This window comes from Neurospora tetraspora, assembly GCF_033439725.1.
Source record: "Neurospora tetraspora strain CBS 560.94 chromosome Unknown B0H65scaffold_1, whole genome shotgun sequence".
Classification (NCBI taxonomy): Eukaryota; Fungi; Ascomycota; class Sordariomycetes; order Sordariales; family Sordariaceae; genus Neurospora; species Neurospora tetraspora.
The window spans coordinates 8321373-8342501 of record NW_026944383.1 but is presented as its reverse complement, the minus strand read 5'-3'; the positions used below and the strand labels follow the sequence as shown (position 1 = coordinate 8342501).

Sequence of the window (21129 nt, the reverse complement as noted above, 5' to 3'; positions counted from 1 at the left end):
CCGCCAGCCATCTCTCCAACTTGCCGATGGTTGATTAGACGACCATCCCGTCTCACGGAGCGGGGAGGTGAGTGCAGTGCATGAGTGCAGGCAGCTGCATGGATTTTGCGGAGAGGAAATGCACAATGCAGGGCGCGGACGGATGAAGGAAGATGGAGTGATGACATTTGATCCACTTCACTTGCGTTGACCGTCTTTGCGGCCTTGAATTGGACGAATGGGTTTGAAATTGCCGTTGGTTTGACTGACTTATAGGACGACGGTCACTACCTCTTCAAACTGACACAGACCGCGATAGGGCCGGGCAGAGTGGTCGCCCAGTTCGGGCCATGAGCTCTTTTGCTGATGATAATTACCGAAACGACTCAAAAGTGTGCAAAGTCCACTTCTCATTCGGCCGGGAGAAAGACGAACTAGGAAAGCCATGAGGTTAGGCCTCAGAAAACGGCCGCCATATGGCCTCTCGGGGAATGCAATCTACTGCAATTGAGCGACGGGAAGAACGGGATTCGACAAGAAAAGCAAACATTGGCCGTTCTCTCTTCAGTTCTCGACTCTCTTCACTTTTCAACTCTTCTCTGAGAATCACTGGACCAATGAGGACTCCCCTGCTGTGGAGCTCAACTACGGACTGCGACTCTCAACATGGACCACAACTCCAACACTTCACAAAGGGTCTGATATCAACAAGTGAACCACCTGCTGTGCACAATAATCTTGACATGTCCGGGATGGAACATTTTGAGGTTGCACTGCGTGCCCGTTGAAAAGTGCCACTTGAATTGAATCCTGTACCATCATCCACATCTTGTGCCTTGTGTGCCTCTCAGGTGTAAAGCCATTCAGTCTGTGGGTGGCCCGTGAGCACTCACTGCAGCACTCCAGTCTGCAGGCACCAAGCACCTCACTGGCCGTCAGAACCCTGCTGGTACTTCCTCCTCCGGCTTAGCGCCATCCAAGACAAAATCGAACTGTGGGGCAGCTGTCCGATAAGCGATAAGCTCTAACAATTCGAGAAAAAAAATCATGCAGTGCCGGGCGCATTCAGTTCCTAGTACGCGCTCGAAAAGTTGAAGGTGCCCGCCTACGCCTCCGACGGACTGTGAGACCACGACCACGACTGAAGGGAAGCAGTCCAAGTCAACAAACAGTCCAGAGATCAATGCCCCGGCGCATATCTCCGTCAACCACTTTTTCTTTCATATGAAGGAATAACCCAAGGAGCGCTTTATTGTCGGCTTCACAGGGCGCTGCTTAGAAAGCAGACATAGCCGTTTCTGTTTTCTGTTATATCCACCTTGAAAACACCAACCCACATATCCCGAGATACCCAAGGACCGAGTCCTCCTCCTCACACCACACACCACACACCACACGCCACAATGGCTCCCCAACAACAGTCCACAAACCAGGACTGGGACGTCAAGTTCGACCAGGTCCGCCGCGAGAAGCTCTTCCGAGACCCCCCGACCGACCGCACCGCCTATCCCGCCCTCCAGGCCGCCGTCGACCCCCACATCGAGTCCTTCAACGCCCTCTTCCGCGACGATGGCAAGCCCTCCCTCCTCGACCACGCCCTGGCCGAGATTGGCACCAAGACATTCCTAGACGGCGACGAGCGCGCTGATCCCGCCGGAAAAAACAAGCTCACCATCCGCTACAAGAGCATCGAGCTGCAAAAGTCTCAGGTCCCGCCCACCAACCGCTGGGCCAAGAATCGCGAAATCTTCCCGGCCGAGTGCAGAGAACGACATGTCTCATACAGGGGCAAGCTGTCGGCCACCTTTGAGTATCGCATCAACGATGGCGAGCCTCACGAGTTTGTGCGCGAGCTCGGCCAGATGCCCATCATGGTCAAGGTAAGCCTTGAGCCTAGAGACCCTTGGAAACGCTTGAAGACGGAGATGTAAAAGTAATATGTCTAACAATTTGGTGGTCAAAAACAGTCCAACAAGTGCCACCTCCAAAACAACTCCCCTGCCCAGCTGGTGGCCAGAAAGGAAGAGTCCGAAGAGTTGGGCGGCTACTTCGTCGTCAACGGTATCGAAAAGCTCATCCGCATGCTCCTCGTCAACCGGAGAAACTTCCCGCTCGCCATCGTCCGTCCCAGTTTCCAGAACAGAGGCGCCGCCTACACCCCGTACGGTATCATAATGCGATCCGTCCGCCCTGACGAGACCTCCCAGACCAACGTCCTCCACTACCTCTCCGACGGCAATGTCACCTTCCGCTTCTCGTGGAGAAAGAACGAGTTCCTCATCCCCGTCATGATGATCATGAAGGCCCTTGTTGAGACAAACGATCGGGAAATCTTCGAGGGTCTCGTCGGCCCACCCCAGTCCAAGGGCGTCGCCAACACCTTCTTGACCGATCGCGTCGAACTCCTCCTCCGCACCTACAAGAAATACGGCCTTTACAGCAAGACCCAGACTCGCGCGTACCTCGGCCAAAAGTTCCGCGTCGTTCTCGGCGTCCCCGACAACATGTCCGACTACGAGGTCGGCACAGAGTTCCTCCGCAAGATTGTTCTTGTCCATCTCGGCTGCCAGGACGTCACCGAGCAGCAGGATGCCGACAAGTTCAACATGCTGCTCTTCATGTGCCGCAAGCTGTACGCTCTCGTCGCCGGTGACTGCGCTGTCGACAACCCCGATGCCGTCCAGAATCAGGAGATTCTCCTGGGTGGTTTCCTCTACGGCCAGATCATCAAGGAGAGACTCGAGGAGCTGTTGACCGTTTCCTTCCGTGGCTCCCTTCGCGACTACCTCAGGAGGAACCCCACGGTATCATTCCAGTCCGACACTTTCCTCAAGGACTTCCCTATCGCCATCTTCCGCAGGGCCAACGAAAACATTGGTCAATCGCTCGAGTACTTCTTGTCTACCGGCAACCTTGTGTCTCCCTCCGGTCTCGATTTGCAGCAGGTGTCCGGCTTCACCGTCGTTGCCGAGAAGCTCAACTTCCTGCGTTTCATCAGTCACTTCCGCATGGTGCATCGTGGTTCCTTCTTCGCCCAGCTCAAGACAACAACGGTCCGTAAGCTTTTGCCCGAATCGTGGGGTTTCCTCTGCCCTGTCCACACTCCTGATGGTTCTCCTTGCGGTCTTCTCAACCATTTGGCCCACAAGTGCAAGATCATGACGGAGTCTGTAGACGCCTCTACCATCCCTCGTCTGGCTTTCGAGCTCGGCGTTGTCAACATCTCCTCGGCTGCCACCAGCGAGAGTGTGGTCGTCATGCTCGATGGCAGGATCGTCGGCTGGTGTACCCCTGAGGAGTGCAAGTCTATTGCCGAGACTCTCCGTTACTGGAAGGTCAACGGCGAGAACGGCGTGCCTCTTCAGCTCGAGATCGGCTACGTCCCTCCTTCCAACGGCGGTTCTTACCCCGGTCTCTACATGTCCTCTCAGCCCGCTCGTATGGTCCGTCCCGTCAAGTACCTTCCTCTGCAGAAGGAGGACTTTGTCGGTCCTCAGGAGCAGCCTTACATGTCGATTGCCTGCACGGAGCAGGAGGTCATCCCCGGGGATTCAACCCACGTGGAGTTCGATCCTACTAATATCCTCTCCATCCTCGCCAACATGACCCCCTTCTCCGACTTCAACCAGTCTCCCCGTAACATGTACCAGTGTCAGATGGGTAAGCAAACTATGGGTACACCAGCAACGGCTCTCGCCCACCGTACGGACAACAAGATGTACCGTCTCCAGACGGGTCAGACGCCTATTGTCCGCGCACCTCTGCACAACACGTACGGTTTCGACAACTTCCCCAACGGCATGAACGCCGTCGTCGCTGTCATCTCGTACACCGGTTACGACATGGATGACGCCATGATTCTCAACAAGTCGGCACACGAGAGAGGATTTGGTCACGGTAGCATCTACAAGACCAAGAAGGTCAGTCTCAAGGATGACAGCAGGACACGCTCGGCCAAGAGCATCGTCAAGATGTTCGGCTTTGCGCCCAACAGCACCATCCGGGAGTCCACCCGCGACGTGCTCGACAACGATGGTCTCCCTCGCGTCGGCCGTCTGCTCCGTGAGGGCGACGTCATCTGCGCGTGGCACACCGTTTCCGCCGACTACAACGGCCAGCTCGTCAACCGCGACGGCGTCACCCACTACGAGCGGTACAAGGACTCGGAAGACGCCTTCGTAGAGGAAGTCCGCGTCATCGGCGCCGACAATGGCACCGAGCCCCTGCAGACCGTCTCCATCAAGTTGCGCATTCCCCGTTCCCCCGTCATTGGTGACAAGTTCTCGTCTCGTCACGGTCAAAAGGGTGTGCTCTCGCAAAAGTGGCCCGCCACCGACATGCCCTTCTCCGAAACCGGCATCCAGCCCGATGTCATCATCAACCCTCACGCTTTCCCGTCGCGCATGACCATCGGCATGTTCGTCGAGTCGCTAGCCGGCAAGTCTGGCGCCCTGCATGGTCTCGCGCAGGACTCTACCCCCTTCAAGTTCGACGAGCAAAACACTGCCGGCGATTACTTCGGCCACCAGCTCCAGAAGGCCGGATACAACTACCACGGCAACGAGCCCCTCTACTCCGGTATCACGGGTGAGGAGTTCCAAGCGGATATTTACATCGGTGTCGTCTACTACCAGCGTCTGCGTCACATGGTTAACGACAAGTACCAAGTGCGTACCACTGGTCCCGTCGTGCCTACGACTGGTCAACCCATCAAGGGTCGTAAGAAGGGTGGTGGTATCCGTGTCGGTGAAATGGAGCGCGATGCTCTTCTCGCTCACGGTACTTCGTTCCTCCTTCAGGACCGTCTACTCAACTGCTCCGATTACTCCAAGAGCTGGATGTGCCGTCAGTGCGGCTCCTTCCTCTCCACGCAACCCACCGTCTCGCCATTCATCGGCAAGCGCAAGGCCGTTAGCACTGTTAGGTGCAGGAACTGCGCGGTCAGGCTGGACGATATGGAGGATGTGGACCTTATGCAGATGGACGGAGAGATTTGGGAAGATGGCAGCGGTACCCAGTGGATTGGTGGAGAGAATACTACCGTCGTGGCGGTGCCGGGTGCGCTCAAGTACCTGGATGTGGAGCTGGCGGCTATGGGCATCAAGTTGAAGTATAAGGTGGATAAGAAGGATGAGATTAGGAGGGGACAGTTGGTACCCAAGAAGGCGGGAGAGTTGATGTTGACGGCTTAAGGGGTACATGGATGGGTTTGGTTAAAGGTTACAGAAAAGTTTCCATGTAAGGGTTTATGTGTTTAGCAGCATCATGGGAGTATGTCAGGGTAGTGTATTTTGCAATGTTCGAATGTTCTTTTTCTCATGTTTCGGTCATATCGGTATACCTTTTCTTATTCCCATGGCATCGTGAAACCATGAACAGGATTAGCATGTGGTTGGATACTCAAGTGAGTTTGGCTTCGATCGCAACTGAGCTGAATCCCGTCATCAACAGGCCACTCACAAAGCAATGGTTGGATGACAAATGCAAACTCGACGGTAGCACAGGAGAAATGATGTACCTGAACACAAGGGCGGGAGACGACTCCAGGACGCAAGATTGTGTTTAACACGATCGGATAGCTGCCGTGACCCCTATTGATAGGTATGCGTGTCAACGGTGGTGCATCTGAAGCATGGGATTTCGTGAGGGGATTGGCAGCATAGTGGAAGTGTTGTCCTTGAGTGAAGAACTCGATATCTTGAAGCTATTCAGAACTTAACTGGGTAATTTTCAGTTTGTTACCATCTCCAGGTGAGACACTCCAGCTTGAAATCACACGACATCTGAAATGGATACAACACTGATACGGATAGTTACCGCCAGTGACCTGACACTTCACACGCAGCACGCCCATCCAGGAAGGAGCAATTTCAGTACCGATGTCGGGTTTCACCTTCCTCTCTGATGCCCGACTTCCGACCACGGCATCCGGGTCCCCCAATCTCTTTGCCATCTGTACCTTCCTTGTGTCAACCAGTGTGAAAATTCTGTACCTTCCACTCTCACTCTGCTCCTTCTGAGGAAGTTCTCGTCCTTTCCCTTCCATATCGTCAGTATCACGTTCGGCTCGGCTCCACGGCACTTGGCTGGCTTTCCCTCCCCACGGGCAGTTTCAGACTTTTCTCTGACATGTTCAATTTCTGACTGGCGATCGCAAGTCATCTGCTTCGTCTGTGTTGGCGTTTTGGGTCGAGTACCTTGTCTACTACCATAATCTGTACTTTGTCTTTACCGGTAGTCAGGGCATGCTTGACATCAGAAAAAGCCACTGTCCACCGTGACCGGAACAGTAATCACTCACTCGTTTCGTACTTCAAGATTCATATGCTGCTGCCTTTTCTTTTGTTCTGATTCCAGAATTCTTTTCTCTTCTTTTCTTCTAATCCATCTCGCCAACTTCTCCTAATTAGCATACTTGAGCCACACCCAATTTTGCCATATTCCCGACCATCATCACTCCTTTCTGGCTCGGGACATTTAAGGACTTCGTCGACGATTACATCGACACCCAAATACCTCAGCTAATCGCAGCTCATTACCGCCTTGGTTACATCCCACCCTTCTCCGGTCTCTCCCATTCACCCGCAACGTGCGTTACCTCGCTCACATCTTTCTCGACCAATCTCCTTCTGGTCAACCTTTCGCACGCTTCACTGGCTCCTCTCCGAGCAAAGACTGCGTCTCAATCATTGCGACAACCGAGATTAACACTACTTCCGCATTGCGACAACGCCAATGGCACGTTTTCGGTTGCCAATCGCCCTGCTATCCCTCGCCCTGCTCGCCGCGCACTCCGTTCTCGCACAATATGGCACATATGACTACGGCTTTGACGCAGCAAAGCTCATAAAGCGCCAGCTCGCGTCGCAAGAACCGGTGCCAGTAGTAAGGGGAGCAGAGGGCGGGGAGACAATTCGACTGCGACAAGAAGTCCGTCAGCTCGAGCAGGACAAAGAGCTATGGACGCTCTACATCCTGGGGCTCAGTCTGATGCAGTTCACCGACCAGTCATCGCCGGTGTCGTGGTACGGGATTACTGGTACTTATGTTACACTTGAGGTTCCCCCCTCTCCATTCTTCTCTGTCTGCTGACACGCTACACATGTGCTTTCTGTCATGCTAACGAACAACGTCAACCAGGGATACACGGCATACCTCACCAAACCTGGGGCGGTGTGACTCCAACTCCCGGAAATGAGGAAACAGGATATTGTACTCACTCCTCGATCCTCTTCCCGACATGGCATCGCCCTTATCTTGTCCTCTACGAGGTACGTCTCTCTGTCCCTGAGATCATAACGACTTCTGACCTAAAACTCGTCACAGCAAGTACTTTACAACCTGATCCAGAACATTGCCAAATGGTGGCCCGAAGGCGAACCACGAGAACGATACCAGGCGACTGCACTCCGGTTCCGCATACCCTACTGGGATTGGGCTTCCAGCCCGCCTTCTGGACAGAGCGTTCTGCCTCTTAGTGTTGGCGGGAGCCCGTACGTGGATGTGAACGGTCCCAGTGGCGTGCAGAGAATTGCCAACCCTTTGTTCAGTTACTCCTTCAAGCCGCTGAATGCTACTGCCTTTCTTCAGGATCCGGTGAGTGCATGTCGCCCTCGGCAACTTGACCTTTGCTGACATTGGTGTGCGACAGTGGGATATATGGACAGTCACTCTCAGAAGCCCCACTACCAGCGATAACAAGGCGCAATCCAACAACTCCCTCGTGGCCATGAACTTTGACCAAAATCTCGACTCACTCGGACAACGTCTCTACATCCTTTTCTCCAACTATGGCAACTACAGCACCTTTAGCAACAACGCCTGGATACCCTACATCAATAATGGCTCCTTCGACTCCCTCGAAGCCATCCACGACACTGTACACAACCTAGCCGGCGGCGGCGGACTAGGCCAACCCAACGCTCAAGGCGGCCACATGGCCTACATTCCCTACTCCTCTTTTGATCCCATATTCTTCCTTCATCATGCCATGGTCGATCGCATCTTCGCCATCTGGCAATCCTTGTACCCAACCAGCTATGTCACCCCCATGCAAGCCTACATCGCATCCTATACCACGTCCCGAGGCGAGTTCCAAAACGCCGCCACCCCTTTAACACCCTTCTTCTTTAACGAGAACGGCACGTTTTGGACGTCGGACATGGTCCGCGATCATACGAGGTTTGGATACAACTACCCCGAGCTGGCGGGAGTGTCGGGTAGTGTACCGAACAGCCAGAGCCGAGCTCTGTCCAGGAGGGCAAGGGGAAGGGTGATGGCAGCGATCAACCGCCTCTACGGTCCATCTACTCCCTCGAGTCTCTACCGCAAGGAATTGCGAGCCGGAAGACTGGGACCAGGAAAGAAGGTCCCCGGCAATCTACCAGCGGGAAGGGTCTTTAGCGGTAATGGACAGTACAGGGAGTGGATAGCAAATGTGAAGGTGAAGAAACAAGCCTTGAATGGGCCGTTCTTCATCCATTTGTTTCTTGGGGAAGCACCGAAAGACCCGAAAGAGTGGGCGTCCGCGAAGAATCATGTCGGGTCGATGGGGGTCTTTGCTTCTGATGAGAGGTATGGGGAGAGTAAGATGGATGGGATGGATGAAGTTATGGTGTCGGGGACCGTGCCGTTGACTAAGGCGCTGGTTGAGAAGGTGATGAGGACGGGAAAGTTTGGTGTCGCAACCGGGGGAGGTGGTAGTAAAGGTAGAAGCGTCGGTGGTCGTTTCGTTGGCTTTGGAGGAGACGTCGGCGCCGGTTTCAGGGGTGAAGGAGAAAGAGAAGGAGAAGGAGAAGATGGAGAGTGGGAAGTACAGGAGGTGTTGAGGAGTCTGGACCCCAAAGATGTGGAACCGTTCCTGAGGAGAAAATTGGTGGTGAATATCGTCAAGGTGGATGGAAAGGTGGTGATGCATGGGAGTTATGTGGAGGGGCTGGGGATTCATGTGGTTAGTTCGATGGTGAGGGCGGCGAGGGTTGAGGAGGAATTGCCGGCATGGGGCGAGGCGGAGGGAGGCTTTGATGTTGTTTGAATGTGAAGTGGTGAGGGTTTCAGGGAAGAAAAGGGAGGCTTTGCTATGACATTTGTAGTCGCTATGTATTTGTATGACCCTGGCTGAGGGCAAGACGTTGGTTTCTTTGCTAGATTATGGTGAGGTAATGGCCCTTTGGGTGTAATAGCAGCTGAGGTTAATGACATGGAGTGGTTATCCAATGAGGAGGCCCAGTAAATATCTGGTGATCAGACAGTGTATCAGTAGTTAATACACTGGCAAAACTGCGAAGTTGATATGATATTCTTCGTCACTGTTCGTCTGTGGTTGTGTTGCCTGCTGGATGCTACACGGACACTCGACGATATTTTAACGACAACCACAGCAAATGGCAAAAGTAAAGCTATGAGTGTGTAACGAGGTAAGTTACTATGAAATCCCTGTTGTCAGGTTCGAAAGGGAATGAGCCTCGACCTTTCAAAAAGGCAAGTTATCTCGCCGCAGTGTGGACAACATGACAAGGCGACCAAGGCAAAGCGGCAAGGGTGCAAGGGTGCAAGCACCAATGGCCAAGCAAAGTCTGACTGATGCATGGTTGCTCGAGACTGGAAAATCGGAGCTAGTCGACGTAGGCAAACGTAGCTATACGAGTAGCTGCCTGACTGCCTGGATACTTGGACGAAAAACGAGAATCACGGAAACACCGAGGCTGAGCCCCAGGTTCTTTGGACCCCCCTGTGATAGCTTGCAGGCCGGTTGCCTGTATTCTTTCCGGTCTTCTTTTTTCCCCTTTGTTACCAGTTCCATTTGTCACTAGTCCAGTCCATTTGTCACTAGTCCAGTCCAGGGCAGGGCTGCTCGTAGGATTTGGACCAAGCCCCCTTCCCTTCGGAGTTCAGGCGCCTTGTAAGGCGTCCGTCAGGTAGGTAGGTGGCCTTGACGCTGGGACTCGACGCTGGGACTCACCAACCCGCACCGCCTCATCTGGTCATCATCCCAGATAGATTAGGGCAGACATACATAGTCCGGGAGGGAGGACAAGGTGGTGGGTGTATTGTAGATAGATAGATAGATGTTGTTCACGGTTCATGTATGATGCATGCGTGTCAACGTGGTTGACTGGATGAGCATGAGCTGGCCGATGCGATGAGTGAGGCGAACAGAACTGTGAGCTAGCTCCTGGGCTTTCGTTGTTGAGAAGGGGCAAGCAAGTTCCGGAGTACCTACCCTACCTGTCGGGAGTGAAGCTCACGGACGGAGAGTCGAGAGTTGAGATTTTTCGTGCGTGAGGCAACCAACAGACAGAAACCTTTACTTCAGTGCCCCTGATGTGTAATGTAGAGGTACCTTGGGGAAGGGTAGTCAACTAGCTGTGCCGTCAACAAGCTTTCCTACACTCCCGTGTTGCTCAGGGATTGGTAGTCTTTGTTTGAGCGTCTGTCGAGCAAAGGCGGTTTGACAAATTTGTTGAGGAGAGCCCAAGGCAGAAAAGGGGTAAGGGATGCCGCGTCCGTTGACCACCACCATGATTGGGAAAGGGAGGATGATGGACACCATATCCCGGCCTAGGGCGAGGAGCTCAGGCGGTCTGAGACTTGGAGTGGTGGATTGACTGGCCCGGAGGTATTGGACAGATTCGTTTCGCCTTGCTGTGCTGCTGCTGGATGTAAAGTCAGGGTGCAGAGCTCAAGATCGCTTGTCGCCTGTACTTCTTAGGTACCTTAGGTACCTAGGCTGAAGGTGCTCGACTTGGGAAGTGGGTGTGTGAATGTGTCGGCCTCGCGATCGAAATCGTGGCTGGGAAGGTGATGAAACTAAGACACGAATGCACATGCTAACTTGCTGTGCCGTTGAGAGGCACCAAAGCTGAGTGAATTAGTCGAACTTGGCGGTGTGTATTTGCATCACGGTCGGGAATTGCACTTACAAAGACTGTGAAATCAAGGATGGAAGGGGGAGGAGAACAGAGGTTACGAGAAACGGATGATAGGCCAGACGGCTGTTTCGGAGGCAGAGCACCCAGGTGAATGTGTCTGCGTCCCTGTTGCTGCCTCAGCATTGACAGCCCGTAGCCCCTGGCTAGACAGGTGTGCAAAAGACGTCGTCCATCGCCGAGAAAGAAAGGGGTAGCGGGATTGGAAAGACCAAGCTGGTGTCGAGAGGCATCCAGTGATTACCTTTGCCCACCGCAGACTGTAATATGAAGTGATGATCAAAACAGAAACACCGGGGCAGTTTGGAAACAGAGTCGTTTCGAAACATGCGGGAGGACAACACCGGAGAGAAGGTGGGTTACAATAGCCCCCAATCCCGAAGCCCAAGTCCCAGGCCGAATTCTTGAGTGTGGAAGTAGAAGCCCAAAAGAGAAGGTGATGTGATGACGGTCTACCACTTTGGGAAGTCAAAAAGAATTCTGGGAGTTTGGGGGCCGTTCTTGTCTGCTTGTGAGCTGAAATGCGAATATCCTTCTGCTTTCGCGGACTTTGTTGCTGGTCGGAGATGCCCAGCGCGTTTCGAATTCTGCTTCTCGTCGTCATGGTCATCGTCGTGCACCGCACTCTTCAGCGGTCTACACCGTTAATTTTGACCACTCTTTGTGGTAGGGGTAGAATGCAGAAACAGGAGGTGCCAAATATGTGCTTGGAAATGCATTTTCGCTTCGTGTGGTGTGAATAATTGAGAGTGTCTCCAGCCGTCCCAGCCTGGCCGTTGTGCCACACATCTGCACCCCCAGCGATTAGCTCCGGCCTCTGAGAGCGGCCCAATTACCAAATATTTTTATCGCTGCCGGTTCGTCACTCGTCAGTGATTTTCTGGGGGTGTATTATCACTGGATGGAAGGCTTCCCGCTTGTGCCGTAGAGAAGCTTGCCTGATATCACTGGTTTGGCGTTGGAAAACCCGTCAAGGTCTCACAAGCCCCGCCAGTCCACATCATGTTGACTAGGGATTCTTTTTCTTGTGAGACATCAATTGACGAACGCCCGTTATAGAGACGTTTGATAAGCCGTCTCCGTTAGCCAATGGCGATTAGGAACAAACTCTTGACGCGAGACAAACGAGTGATGGGTGAGCAATGGCCTAGTGTTCGAGGTCAGGTACCCGGATGAAGAAGATGGTCCCAAATTGTCCACTTACATGTGAGACATGCTCCTGCTATGTAAAGCTCCCGACCAATCATGGTTTGAAAGAGCATCCTTTGGCAGGTCCGACACGTCCTGGTAGGGTGAAACAATCATGAACTTGGAAGAAGGAAACCTTTTGCCTTCATTATCTTCCTTCTGGGTTTCTTTAGCCTCCTCCGCCTTTCTGCACCAATATCGCCGCAATTTGCCTTTATTCTCCTTTCATTTCCTTTACCCTCTCCGCCATCTCCGTCTGTTGGCTGCCGACTTTCCGGCCCAAGCATCTCCCAATCGGCGCCGGGGTCCACTCACACCGGGCCTCTCGACTGGCTGAGCTGGCCTCCAAATTTGGCCTTTGAATGGCCTCGCGAAGTGGTCTCCGCCGATGCATCCAATCGGTTGGACTGACTTACATGCTAAAAAGCACACCGGCAATCTTGGCAAGCTGCTTTGCCACACAAGTCAAAATGAACAGCCTAACAGCATATCAGACCGCCATTTGAGCCTCAAAAAAAGTCACATATCACTGGAATATCTCAAGACACACGTGAGGCCAGGAGGCTCCGAGCCCCGTTCATCGGCTTGGAGAGTCTAGCAATGCGGGCCTCCCCGATGTCGTTTGGCGGCGTCGTTCAACACCATGAACTCATGAGTGCATGACGCGGCGCGTGACTGCCAGGTACACTCGCAACCACTTAGGACACTCGCATTTACTGTAACCTGTCAGTAACGGTAGCAGTAGCACGGCCCGCCGATCCATCAACTTCGTGGTATTGTGCCTCTGTGACTTGTAGGCATGGTGCCGTCCTTCCCTTCGCAGTTGCGCAAGTCTGCCTTCCGGGACCGATAACCTGCTGTTATGAAACGTCAACAGTGACAATGCCATTCTTTCCGGATCCGAATGCCGAAGCCGCAATCCCATTAACGTGGTCGTACTAAGATTTCCGGTAAGGATCAAGATTCGAAGCTCGCTTCAGCTGTTCAAGGGTCGATGAACCAGCCAGTGAGATTGGAGAAGCCCAACCGCAGATTTGGTACGCGATAAGTCAGATAACAGACTGTGAGTAAAGACAAGGAACAGCAGTGCATGGAAACCACGGCATGACATGCCGTTGCGTGTCTGCCAGCCTGCCGCAGATAGTGGTTGCATACGCCCCCTGCATTTGCAGGTACCCTGCAGCCCCGTTGTGATGAATGTTACCACTCGGCTTGGGCGGTTTTTCTGATGGACGACCGCGAGGACAACACAGGTGAGAACAGGCGGAGATTAAGGACGTTAAAACAAGGCGGACTAAGTGTGCTCAGTGTCCATTTTCCTGCTTCATGGCCTCATAGGTAGGTGTTCGGCGTAGATTCAAGTTCTAGACCACGATGATCGCAAACATCGGCTTGAACGGGTACACTACACTTGGCGCATCCCCGCAGGCGGCTGAGTTAGCTGCAGGGGGAGATTAGAACCTTGTCCCTAAAATGAACGACAATGAAAAAGCTCAAGCGAATATGAAGCGCAAACCCATGCCAAGGACGGGCGGCGACGACGATGACGACTTGATGGAGGCTTGAAGAAAGAACAACGCCAAGCAACTGCATCGGACGCCGGGCTGGCCTCTTTCCTTTTATTCGTGGCGTCTTCGGCATCTGAGACACCAGCATCGACATCGCTCGACATGTGCAGCGGCAGCATCAGCAGTGGCAGTAGCGGCGTGTGGTGTACGCTTGACAGATTGGAAGTAAGACGACTTCGTCTCAAGGCCGAAGCCCAAAATGAAAAACCAACCTCAGGCTCTGACGAGAAACTGCCGGCAAGCGTCCGACGCGTAGTTCTCATGATCTGCCCCGCCACAACCGGAACATGGTGTAAACAAGAAAATGTGAAACGTAGGAACCAGATAGGTTATGCGTCCGGCGCGACGCCGCCTTAGAGTTAGAAGCGGAGGGGATCGACGGGGATGGCAGTGAAATCACTCCGACTTCTGCTCTCCTTCTGCCGTGATTTCGCTGCCGAACAATGATAATGTATACGCGTATCATGACTGATTGGCTTGGTGGTAAGCTTCTGCACACTTGTGCACACTTCCTGTTGTGCAAGGTACGCTTCCTGTCTGAGTGGCAGGTGGGTATCCTGAGCTCAGGTACGTGGCACGCGGATATGTCAGGCACAGAAAGCTTGGGGTACCGCTGAATGAATGCCATCCCACGAAGCTATCATGGTAGTGGCGGCCAATGCCATCATCTTGCGGGGAAGCATTACTGGCCAATCCGCCCCGCAATACGGAGAAGAGGTCTGGAGAATATCGCGGTGCCGGGTGCAGTGAGCAACTTGTGTGCATCACTTCAACAGAAGAGGTCTCTTACTGGTGTGACACTCGTTTTCCTGTCAACTTGAGTTAGGCCGTCTGCACACCACCACGAAGGAAGGATGCCGGAGCTGTCGGACGCTCCCACATCATGGTGGTACGTACCTATGCAATTTTCGGTGACCAGGTCCAGCCGTCTCATTGGCCGCAAATTCCCAAGTAAACAATGGGATTTTGTACCAATCTATCAGGGGTTCTTCTCCGAAAGTTGTAAATTAGTTACCAGAGGCGCAGTTAACGTACCTTTACCAGCGCACGCAAGGTCAGGATGGGCAAGAGCCTCTTCTTTTACCAAAGCTCATTTGTCGTAAAACAAAAGGCGAGTGCCGTCTCATGGCACAGTATTCCGTTGGATAATCTTTAACCTTCGCAACCTTCTTCCTCCTTCCTTCTTTCCTTCAGTGCCCATCATCCGAAGCTTTAACAGGTCGTCATCTGATTTCGGACACCTTCACTTTCGTCAGACCGAACAATTCTATTGCTTCTGGCCGCCTTATTGCGTCTCGTATCACACTCTGCCCCGAGTATCTGCAGCCTTGTTGGTCTCGGCCACACAGTCGTGCAGTTCACAAAGTATCCGAGACGTTGCCGTATAGTTTGGCCTGTCAACATTGCCAGCCATGAATCCCTATCCTCCTCGCTACGATGACAACTGGGTCTTGAAAGAGCTCAACCGTGCTTCGGACGAGCGGTCTACCACCGCCACGGAATCCGCCCACGAGGATAATCCTTTTGAGGACCCTTCCATTGCACCCTCTGCGTTTTCCGAAGTTTCGTCCTATTTCTTGGACCGAGATACCGAGATACGCAAACTCCTGAGGTCAGACGCACCGCTCAACTCTGTGCTCCCCGGACCCCATCCTGCTGATATTGCTGGAATGGTCGACGGCTATCTCAACCCAGAGCAATATCCAACCTCTGCCGATCTCGACAATGACGTCTCCATGGGTGATGCTCAGGATGCTGCCGATAACGTCGATAACCACTGCCCAAGCACCTGGCCGTCATCCGAGATCCCATTCAGGCCGTCGACCAGTGGCTCCAATGGCCTACTGGCTCCTCCATCATCACATACAAGACGCTCTGGTGGTCGAAACCGCAACGCGACATTGAATTGGAACCCCGGAACGGAACCAGGTATGTTGCCAAGAATTCCTCAAGTATTAGCAGAGACTAACTTCGATGAAGGGCACCGGACACCGGCTGTCGTGCCAGAACAAGATTATTTCCTTGTTCCTTCGATTGCCCCCTCAACAGTTAACCAAAGCTTTGCATCAGGGTTCAACGAAGACGCCCAAATGACAGTGGCTCCTGCCATTCCAATAATTAATGAGCCCCTGCCTTTCACGCTTCCCGAGACGCAGAACATCCTCGACCTTGATCCCCAGCCACATATGTCTGCCAACCTAGACGATGACCTGCTGAGTCTGGACACCCAGAGTGTGAATGGTCACGAGTTGATATCCGACGTCTCTAGCAACGCTAGCGTACGGAGTCGGAAATTGAAAGATCGAGAGAAGACAAAGCGTGTAAGAAAGAAGGGCGCTTGCTCCGCCTGTCGGATTCAGAGGATCGTAGTACGGAGGCCTTCTTCATCCATTTTCCAAGCGAGACGAGACTGCTGACAACATAGATAGTGTGATAGTGGCGATGAATGCGAGCACTGCAGGGACTTCTGCACAGAGAATCATTGTCCTTTTGTCCCGTGTATCAGGAAAAAGCTCAGCGAGATTCTTGGGGGTGCATCGGGTACGTTCGCAAGAGACGCTCATGAGAAGCTCTGAGACTGACTGCGAAGCAGAACGTTGGGCGTCCAAGGATATGTGTGGGTGGTACGAATCGCTTCCTAAAGGGCCCACCAGACCTGGCAGTAGCGACCATGTGGTCGAGATCCGTCGTTCGCCCAATTTCAACCGAGAGTCTTTGGAGGTTACGTGTCGCGAGGTGATGTTCCAAAGCTCGGAGCCGGTCAGTTGTTACCCCATATACCTCCCGATTACGGACAAAAGCCCTAGTAATGAGACCATCTGTGCTTGGAGCGAGCGAGATATTCTCCTCGAGCACCGAACGACTTTCGGGGGTCGTATCGAGCAGTGTCTGGTGTCCTACAAAAGGGTTTTCCACAAGACCTATGTCTCTAATGGTAAGCCGAGATGTAGTTCGTTCAGGTCAGAAAGGCGTCTAACTCAAATGTTTTCGCAGGAAGATTGTCGTCTCCAGCGCAGAAAGAGGCTGTGCAGTTGCACAGGTTAATGGAAAACGTGTGCAACATGACATGTATGGTCAAGATATGGGCTTACGAGGTGAGGAACATGTTCTTCACTGGCGGTATGCCGTTCAGCCAACAACTGCTGCCTGTTCAGCTTCACTTCCACCTGCGGGCCGGGAAAGCCATATCGAGCACCGAGCGAGAACTGCTGGGGGGACTCGACGCTTTCCTGGGGCCACCAACCACCCTAAAACAGGAGACCTCGGGTACCCGGTCGGCTTTCACCGTCGCTCTTTGGTTGTCCATGTGGCAAGTGATCCTGGTGTATCAGGAAGTGTTAGGCCAACTATCGTCTGCTGATGGTAAGTTAACCTCCCAGGCTTCCTGCTATTGACAGCACATCTAATTTCAGGCAGTAATGACCGAAAGTGCCGAAAGACGGAGTTTCAAACGCCTGACAGAGGACTTGTTCGAAGGCGTTGTGGTGATGTACTCGAATCGGTTTCGTACATCCGCAATTGTCAAGAGAGTACTGGACGCCATGGACGATCTTGAAGTGTTTGGCAACAGTGATGTAGCTTTGAGCGCCTTCAAGGATGCCTGGAATTCACGAAATGATTTCTGTAAGTTATGCATCAGTATCGCACCATTCAGTATTCAAGAACATGGTCTGACAGCCCGGTAGACAACGAAATAGAGAGGAATCCACTCCCGAACAGGCAAGTGACACTGCTTAGGACATGTGTCATCGCCCGTGAAGAAGCCATCTTCAACAAGAGGAATGGAATTGATGCGATACAAAGACAAAAGTATGGCCGGCGATTGTGAAGGATCAAGATATTGCACACCAGAAGCGAATAATGGAGCGTGAAAGTGCGCATAGGGGGAAATGATACCTAACAGATTGTTGCAGAGTGAGATGGTACTGGCGTTTGGATGACAAAGGAAATATGGAACGCAGTTGAGGTGTTGAAAGCAAAGGATACCAGTTCGGCATGTTGGCATAATGGATATAGAGGTAGAGTAATCATCGCTGTCGACAGCACCATAATAACTTACTACATCAGGAAAGTGCTGTGATGTCCACAACGACCTTCTTCCCCGAATCTTGCTCTCTCTGCGTGCTAACGAGTTCGAAGTGGGATTTCAGGTCCCCGGTGTCGATGCCTCGAAGAGCCGTTTCGATGACCTGGAGGTTGAGGCGAACTCGAAACCCTTTGCTGTCGTCGAACTGTTCCACGGTCGATCTAAACCTGGTACGAAAATTATTAATACGCTGTTAAACGGCTGTTTGGTCGAACAATCAACTTACTGAACCTTGTCTCCAAGTTGATGAGCATCTTGGACCGTTGGTGCCAGTTTCGCGAGTGCGGCAGCTACGGCTCCAATGTAGCCCGCCCAAAACACAGCGTCAGGGTTGACGGTATCAGCCAATGCCCGCAAGTTGTTCAACAGCTGTTCATCCGCCGGAGTGACGCTGCCGCCCCATCTCGCACAAAGTGTCAGAGCCATAACAGCCCGGGCCGCGTGTGATAGACCAGGACAATCGGGATGTTCCGTGATGGCACTGTGCAAAGCGGCAGAGGCATTCGCAAGGTCATCATCGCCGGTGTTGGACCAAATCTTGCTCGCGAAGAGGCGGCCAAGGCCAAGCCCAAAGACCGTCTTTGGGTTGCTGTAATCGGCTGGGAGAGCTGATGACAGTATATCAACGATGCCTTGTAGTGATACATCTGGTTGGAGACAATCCAGAGGATCGCTCTCGCGAATCTCCTGGGGCAGCCTGATCATGAGCGCACCCTCTCTGTTTCCACCGGCACAGAATGTGACCGATCGTATGTGTGGAACTGCCGAGATAAGAGCCTCAACGACCGTAACGATGGCAGGAAACTGGGCTCGGCGGCGCTTGGACATCCCAAAGATCTTTTTCTTGAAGTTGGTGTTGACCTCGAGCATATGGCTGGTCTTGGCAAAGAATTCGCCCGAGACCTTGTAGGAGCCTATCGCAGGGATCGGGTATGGGGAGATTGGATCGTTGTGCATCAGCATGCTGCCGTAGCCTCGGAAGCCTCCTCCACAGAGATAGATATCAACGCCCTGTGTGTCCTTGGACTCGGTCGCAAGAGTAGGATATGTCTCGCAAAGCCTGGCAAAAGCCAGTTTCATGCCTTCCTCGAGCTTCGAAACCTCCTTGGTCTTGAAGTCAGCATCCTTGTGTTCAAGGATTTTGATCAAACGAGCAGCGCCAAAAGGCAAACTCTTGCCGGCTTGTGCTGCATGGATGTGATAGTCGGCATCTTGACCAGTTGTGTCCAGATATGTCATCTGGACGCTGCCACCGCCTAGGTCAAGAAAGAGACCCTTGGGACGAGAAAAGGCAGATCTTGCTCCCAGTGAGCCAAACAGGGTCTCGACTTGGCCGTCCAGAATCTTGACAGCAAGTCCAGGGACCTCGGCCTCGATGGCTTGTAGCATTGCAGCAGCATTGTCGGCTTTCCGCATGGCCTCTGTAGCAAAGACGGTGACATGATCGGGAGGTACGCCGTAGTCATTGACAGCAATGGCATGGAACCGGGCCAGCGTCTCGGACACGAGGGTGATGGTCTCTTTGGGGAAGAGAAGGGGGCCACCAGAGGAAGACTCGCTCAGGGCATCGAACAGGGAGATGGCGGCTCGCTCCTGGTAAAGGCACTTGAGCAACCGAGTCTGTGGCGGGGAGAGGTCGGAGATGGAAAACCGGATGCCATTGCTTTGAAAAAAACAAGGGGGTCAGGAGAGCTCAACATGAGGAGACAAGTGCAAAGATGGTAGCTTACCTGCCCATATCAACCAAGGCATAGAGATGATTCGAGTCGGCGGGATCCCAACGAGGCCAGACCTTGTCGAGATTGTCCAGCGTAACCCCGTTGACTGATGCTGTTGATGCCATTTTGGGAGATTTGGAATATGGTGAGGAATCAAGGAAGATGTCACTCCAGGAAGAATTCGAAAGCCAAAGGAAGAGAAGGAAGAAAAGTTCAAATATCATGGAACTCGGCTGAAACTGATGATGCCCAATGCCGCCAGCAAAACGAGCTCCACGCTGCTGTTCCGGCCAATCAATGAAGCTGGATTGTGAAGCTCACCCAGAAGTAGGAAGGAGCTACACTCAGCTGGCTGTTTCTGCCCAGCTGAACTACCTAGCCCTCTAGAATTGTCGAAAGCGAGAGAACTGGATCAAGAGGGTAACCAGGATTTGTTGCAAAAAGGATCCTTTCAATGATCGAACTTCAATTGCTGACCGGCAGCACGAAGAAAGGTACAGTGATGGACTGTTTGTGCCGCGAGAAAAGATTGAAGTTGGTTGAGCGAACGAGAAGTCGGAAACTCCAAGCCCAAGATCATGACCCCACCTTCGATTTACACCCCGCAATAAACACCTATCATTTGTGTTAAGAAACTGAGCATATCGCAGCCAGATAAGCATGATCTTTAGCTGGAATTATTACCGTGCACGAGCCAGCCTATGTCATCGTCACCATGGCTCGAGTCCAATGCCAAACGAGAGCCTGAGCCTTCATGGCTTCAGTTAAAACTTCAAGACCGCAATAAACTCCGAATCCGTCACGTCCCGAGCTTCGCCGACGCCCTTCTTCATGATCCTGAAATGCCATCAAGACACGACTGAGAAAAGGCCCCGGTCAAGAGAACAGGAACAACAGACTTCCAGTTCATTCAGTGGTGCACAACGCGAAACATCATCTCTCTTGACAGGCCGTCCAAACGGCACAAGGTTTAGTAAGGCCGACCTGCAGCTGCACCTTCTCCCTCGGTCCCTCCCTCTCGCGGATTGGCCCTCACACTTCCTCCCTTCACCTCCGTCCTCATCTCCGTCTCTCGGTTGAATAACTTGACCTGAAAGAAGAAAATCAAAGTTCAAGTCGACGACAGCAGAAATCGGCATCGAAAAGAAAGAAACCCTGTCTCCGGCGGCAGTGCTCACATGAGGTTACAGTAGGGACTTTTTAGCGCTGCAGATTGCATCACTGGACCGTCCTGGCCGTGGTGACGGTGGTGGCCCTTGAGGTTCTTTTTGGCAGTCGAGCGAGTCTTGGCTGTGTGTCGCCATTTTGGGAACAACATTGACAACAGTGGACGCGTCCGGGATGGTCGGTTGGAATATGGTTGGCCAATCACAAGCCACCGCTAGCTAACACGTTGGGATCGCGTCCACGACGCGTTCGAGTTGTTGAAACGGTCCGAGGCCGATCACTGAGTGGTTCTTCACACCATGATGATTCCGCGGACGGCCGGTCCTGCTGTTGACCATATTACTGACTCGCTTTCCTTAGAGTGAATCTCCTGTTTACCTTTCCATCTTATTGTTGTTGATGTTGTGATGTTGTGATGTTGTCGAAGCTGGGTTACACTTGTGAAGCGGCCTCCAATCTCCACAACAAACTCCACGCCGGCGCGAACTCCACTG

General features: G+C 52.9%; 4 protein-coding genes across 4 annotated transcripts; 3 read left to right on the top strand and 1 right to left on the bottom strand.

Moving 5' to 3' along the window:
• Positions 1-1382: 1382 nt before the first annotated feature.
• B0H65DRAFT_415121 (DNA-directed RNA polymerase I subunit RPA2) lies at positions 1383-5171 on the top strand (the record flags this gene model as incomplete). Its single annotated transcript, XM_062823964.1, has 2 exons — positions 1383-1859; positions 1947-5171. 2 exons carry the CDS (start codon positions 1383-1385, stop codon positions 5169-5171), a joined length of 3702 nt encoding a protein of 1233 aa, XP_062687633.1.
• A 1198-nt stretch (positions 5172-6369) lies between these two features.
• On the top strand, positions 6370-9253 carry B0H65DRAFT_72647 (uncharacterized protein). Its single transcript, XM_062831333.1, has 4 exons — positions 6370-7018; positions 7120-7250; positions 7306-7575; positions 7631-9253. Exons 1-4 carry the CDS (start codon positions 6715-6717, stop codon positions 9011-9013), a joined length of 2088 nt encoding a protein of 695 aa, XP_062687632.1. The 5' UTR covers positions 6370-6714; the 3' UTR covers positions 9014-9253.
• Positions 9254-14921: 5668 nt separating this feature from the next.
• On the top strand, positions 14922-17618 carry B0H65DRAFT_72519 (uncharacterized protein). Its single transcript, XM_062831332.1, has 7 exons — positions 14922-15592; positions 15644-16032; positions 16093-16204; positions 16257-16598; positions 16658-17026; positions 17081-17287; positions 17350-17618. The coding sequence occupies exons 1-7, from the start codon at positions 15076-15078 to the stop codon at positions 17490-17492; spliced, it is 2079 nt and encodes a 692-aa protein (XP_062687631.1). The 5' UTR covers positions 14922-15075; the 3' UTR covers positions 17493-17618.
• A 109-nt stretch (positions 17619-17727) lies between these two features.
• Positions 17728-19593, bottom strand: B0H65DRAFT_415297 (Ppx/GppA phosphatase family-domain-containing protein; the record flags this gene model as incomplete). The annotated part of the gene is made up of 3 exons (XM_062823975.1): positions 17728-17917; positions 17977-19413; positions 19481-19593. 3 exons carry the CDS (start codon positions 19591-19593, stop codon positions 17728-17730), a joined length of 1740 nt encoding a protein of 579 aa, XP_062687630.1.
• Between the last annotated feature and the right edge of the window lie 1536 nt (positions 19594-21129).

What these genes read in the sequence shown, in the direction of transcription:
- B0H65DRAFT_72647 (XM_062831333.1), top strand. Translation starts at nt 6,715, where the DNA reads ATGGCACGTTTTCGGTTGCCAATCGCCCTGCTATCCCTCGCCCTGCTC. An exon ending in GTCGTGGTACGGGATTACTG is followed by an intron (nt 7,019 to 7,119) that starts GTACTTATGTTA and finishes AACGTCAACCAG; the next exon opens with GGATACACGGCATACCTCAC. An exon ending in CTGCCTTTCTTCAGGATCCG is followed by an intron (nt 7,576 to 7,630) that starts GTGAGTGCATGT and finishes GGTGTGCGACAG; the next exon opens with TGGGATATATGGACAGTCAC.
- B0H65DRAFT_72519 (XM_062831332.1), top strand. Translation starts at nt 15,076, where the DNA reads ATGAATCCCTATCCTCCTCGCTACGATGACAACTGGGTCTTGAAAGAG. An exon ending in GAACCCCGGAACGGAACCAG is followed by an intron (nt 15,593 to 15,643) that starts GTATGTTGCCAA and finishes ACTTCGATGAAG; the next exon opens with GGCACCGGACACCGGCTGTC. An exon ending in GTCGGATTCAGAGGATCGTA is followed by an intron (nt 16,033 to 16,092) that starts GTACGGAGGCCT and finishes CAACATAGATAG; the next exon opens with TGTGATAGTGGCGATGAATG.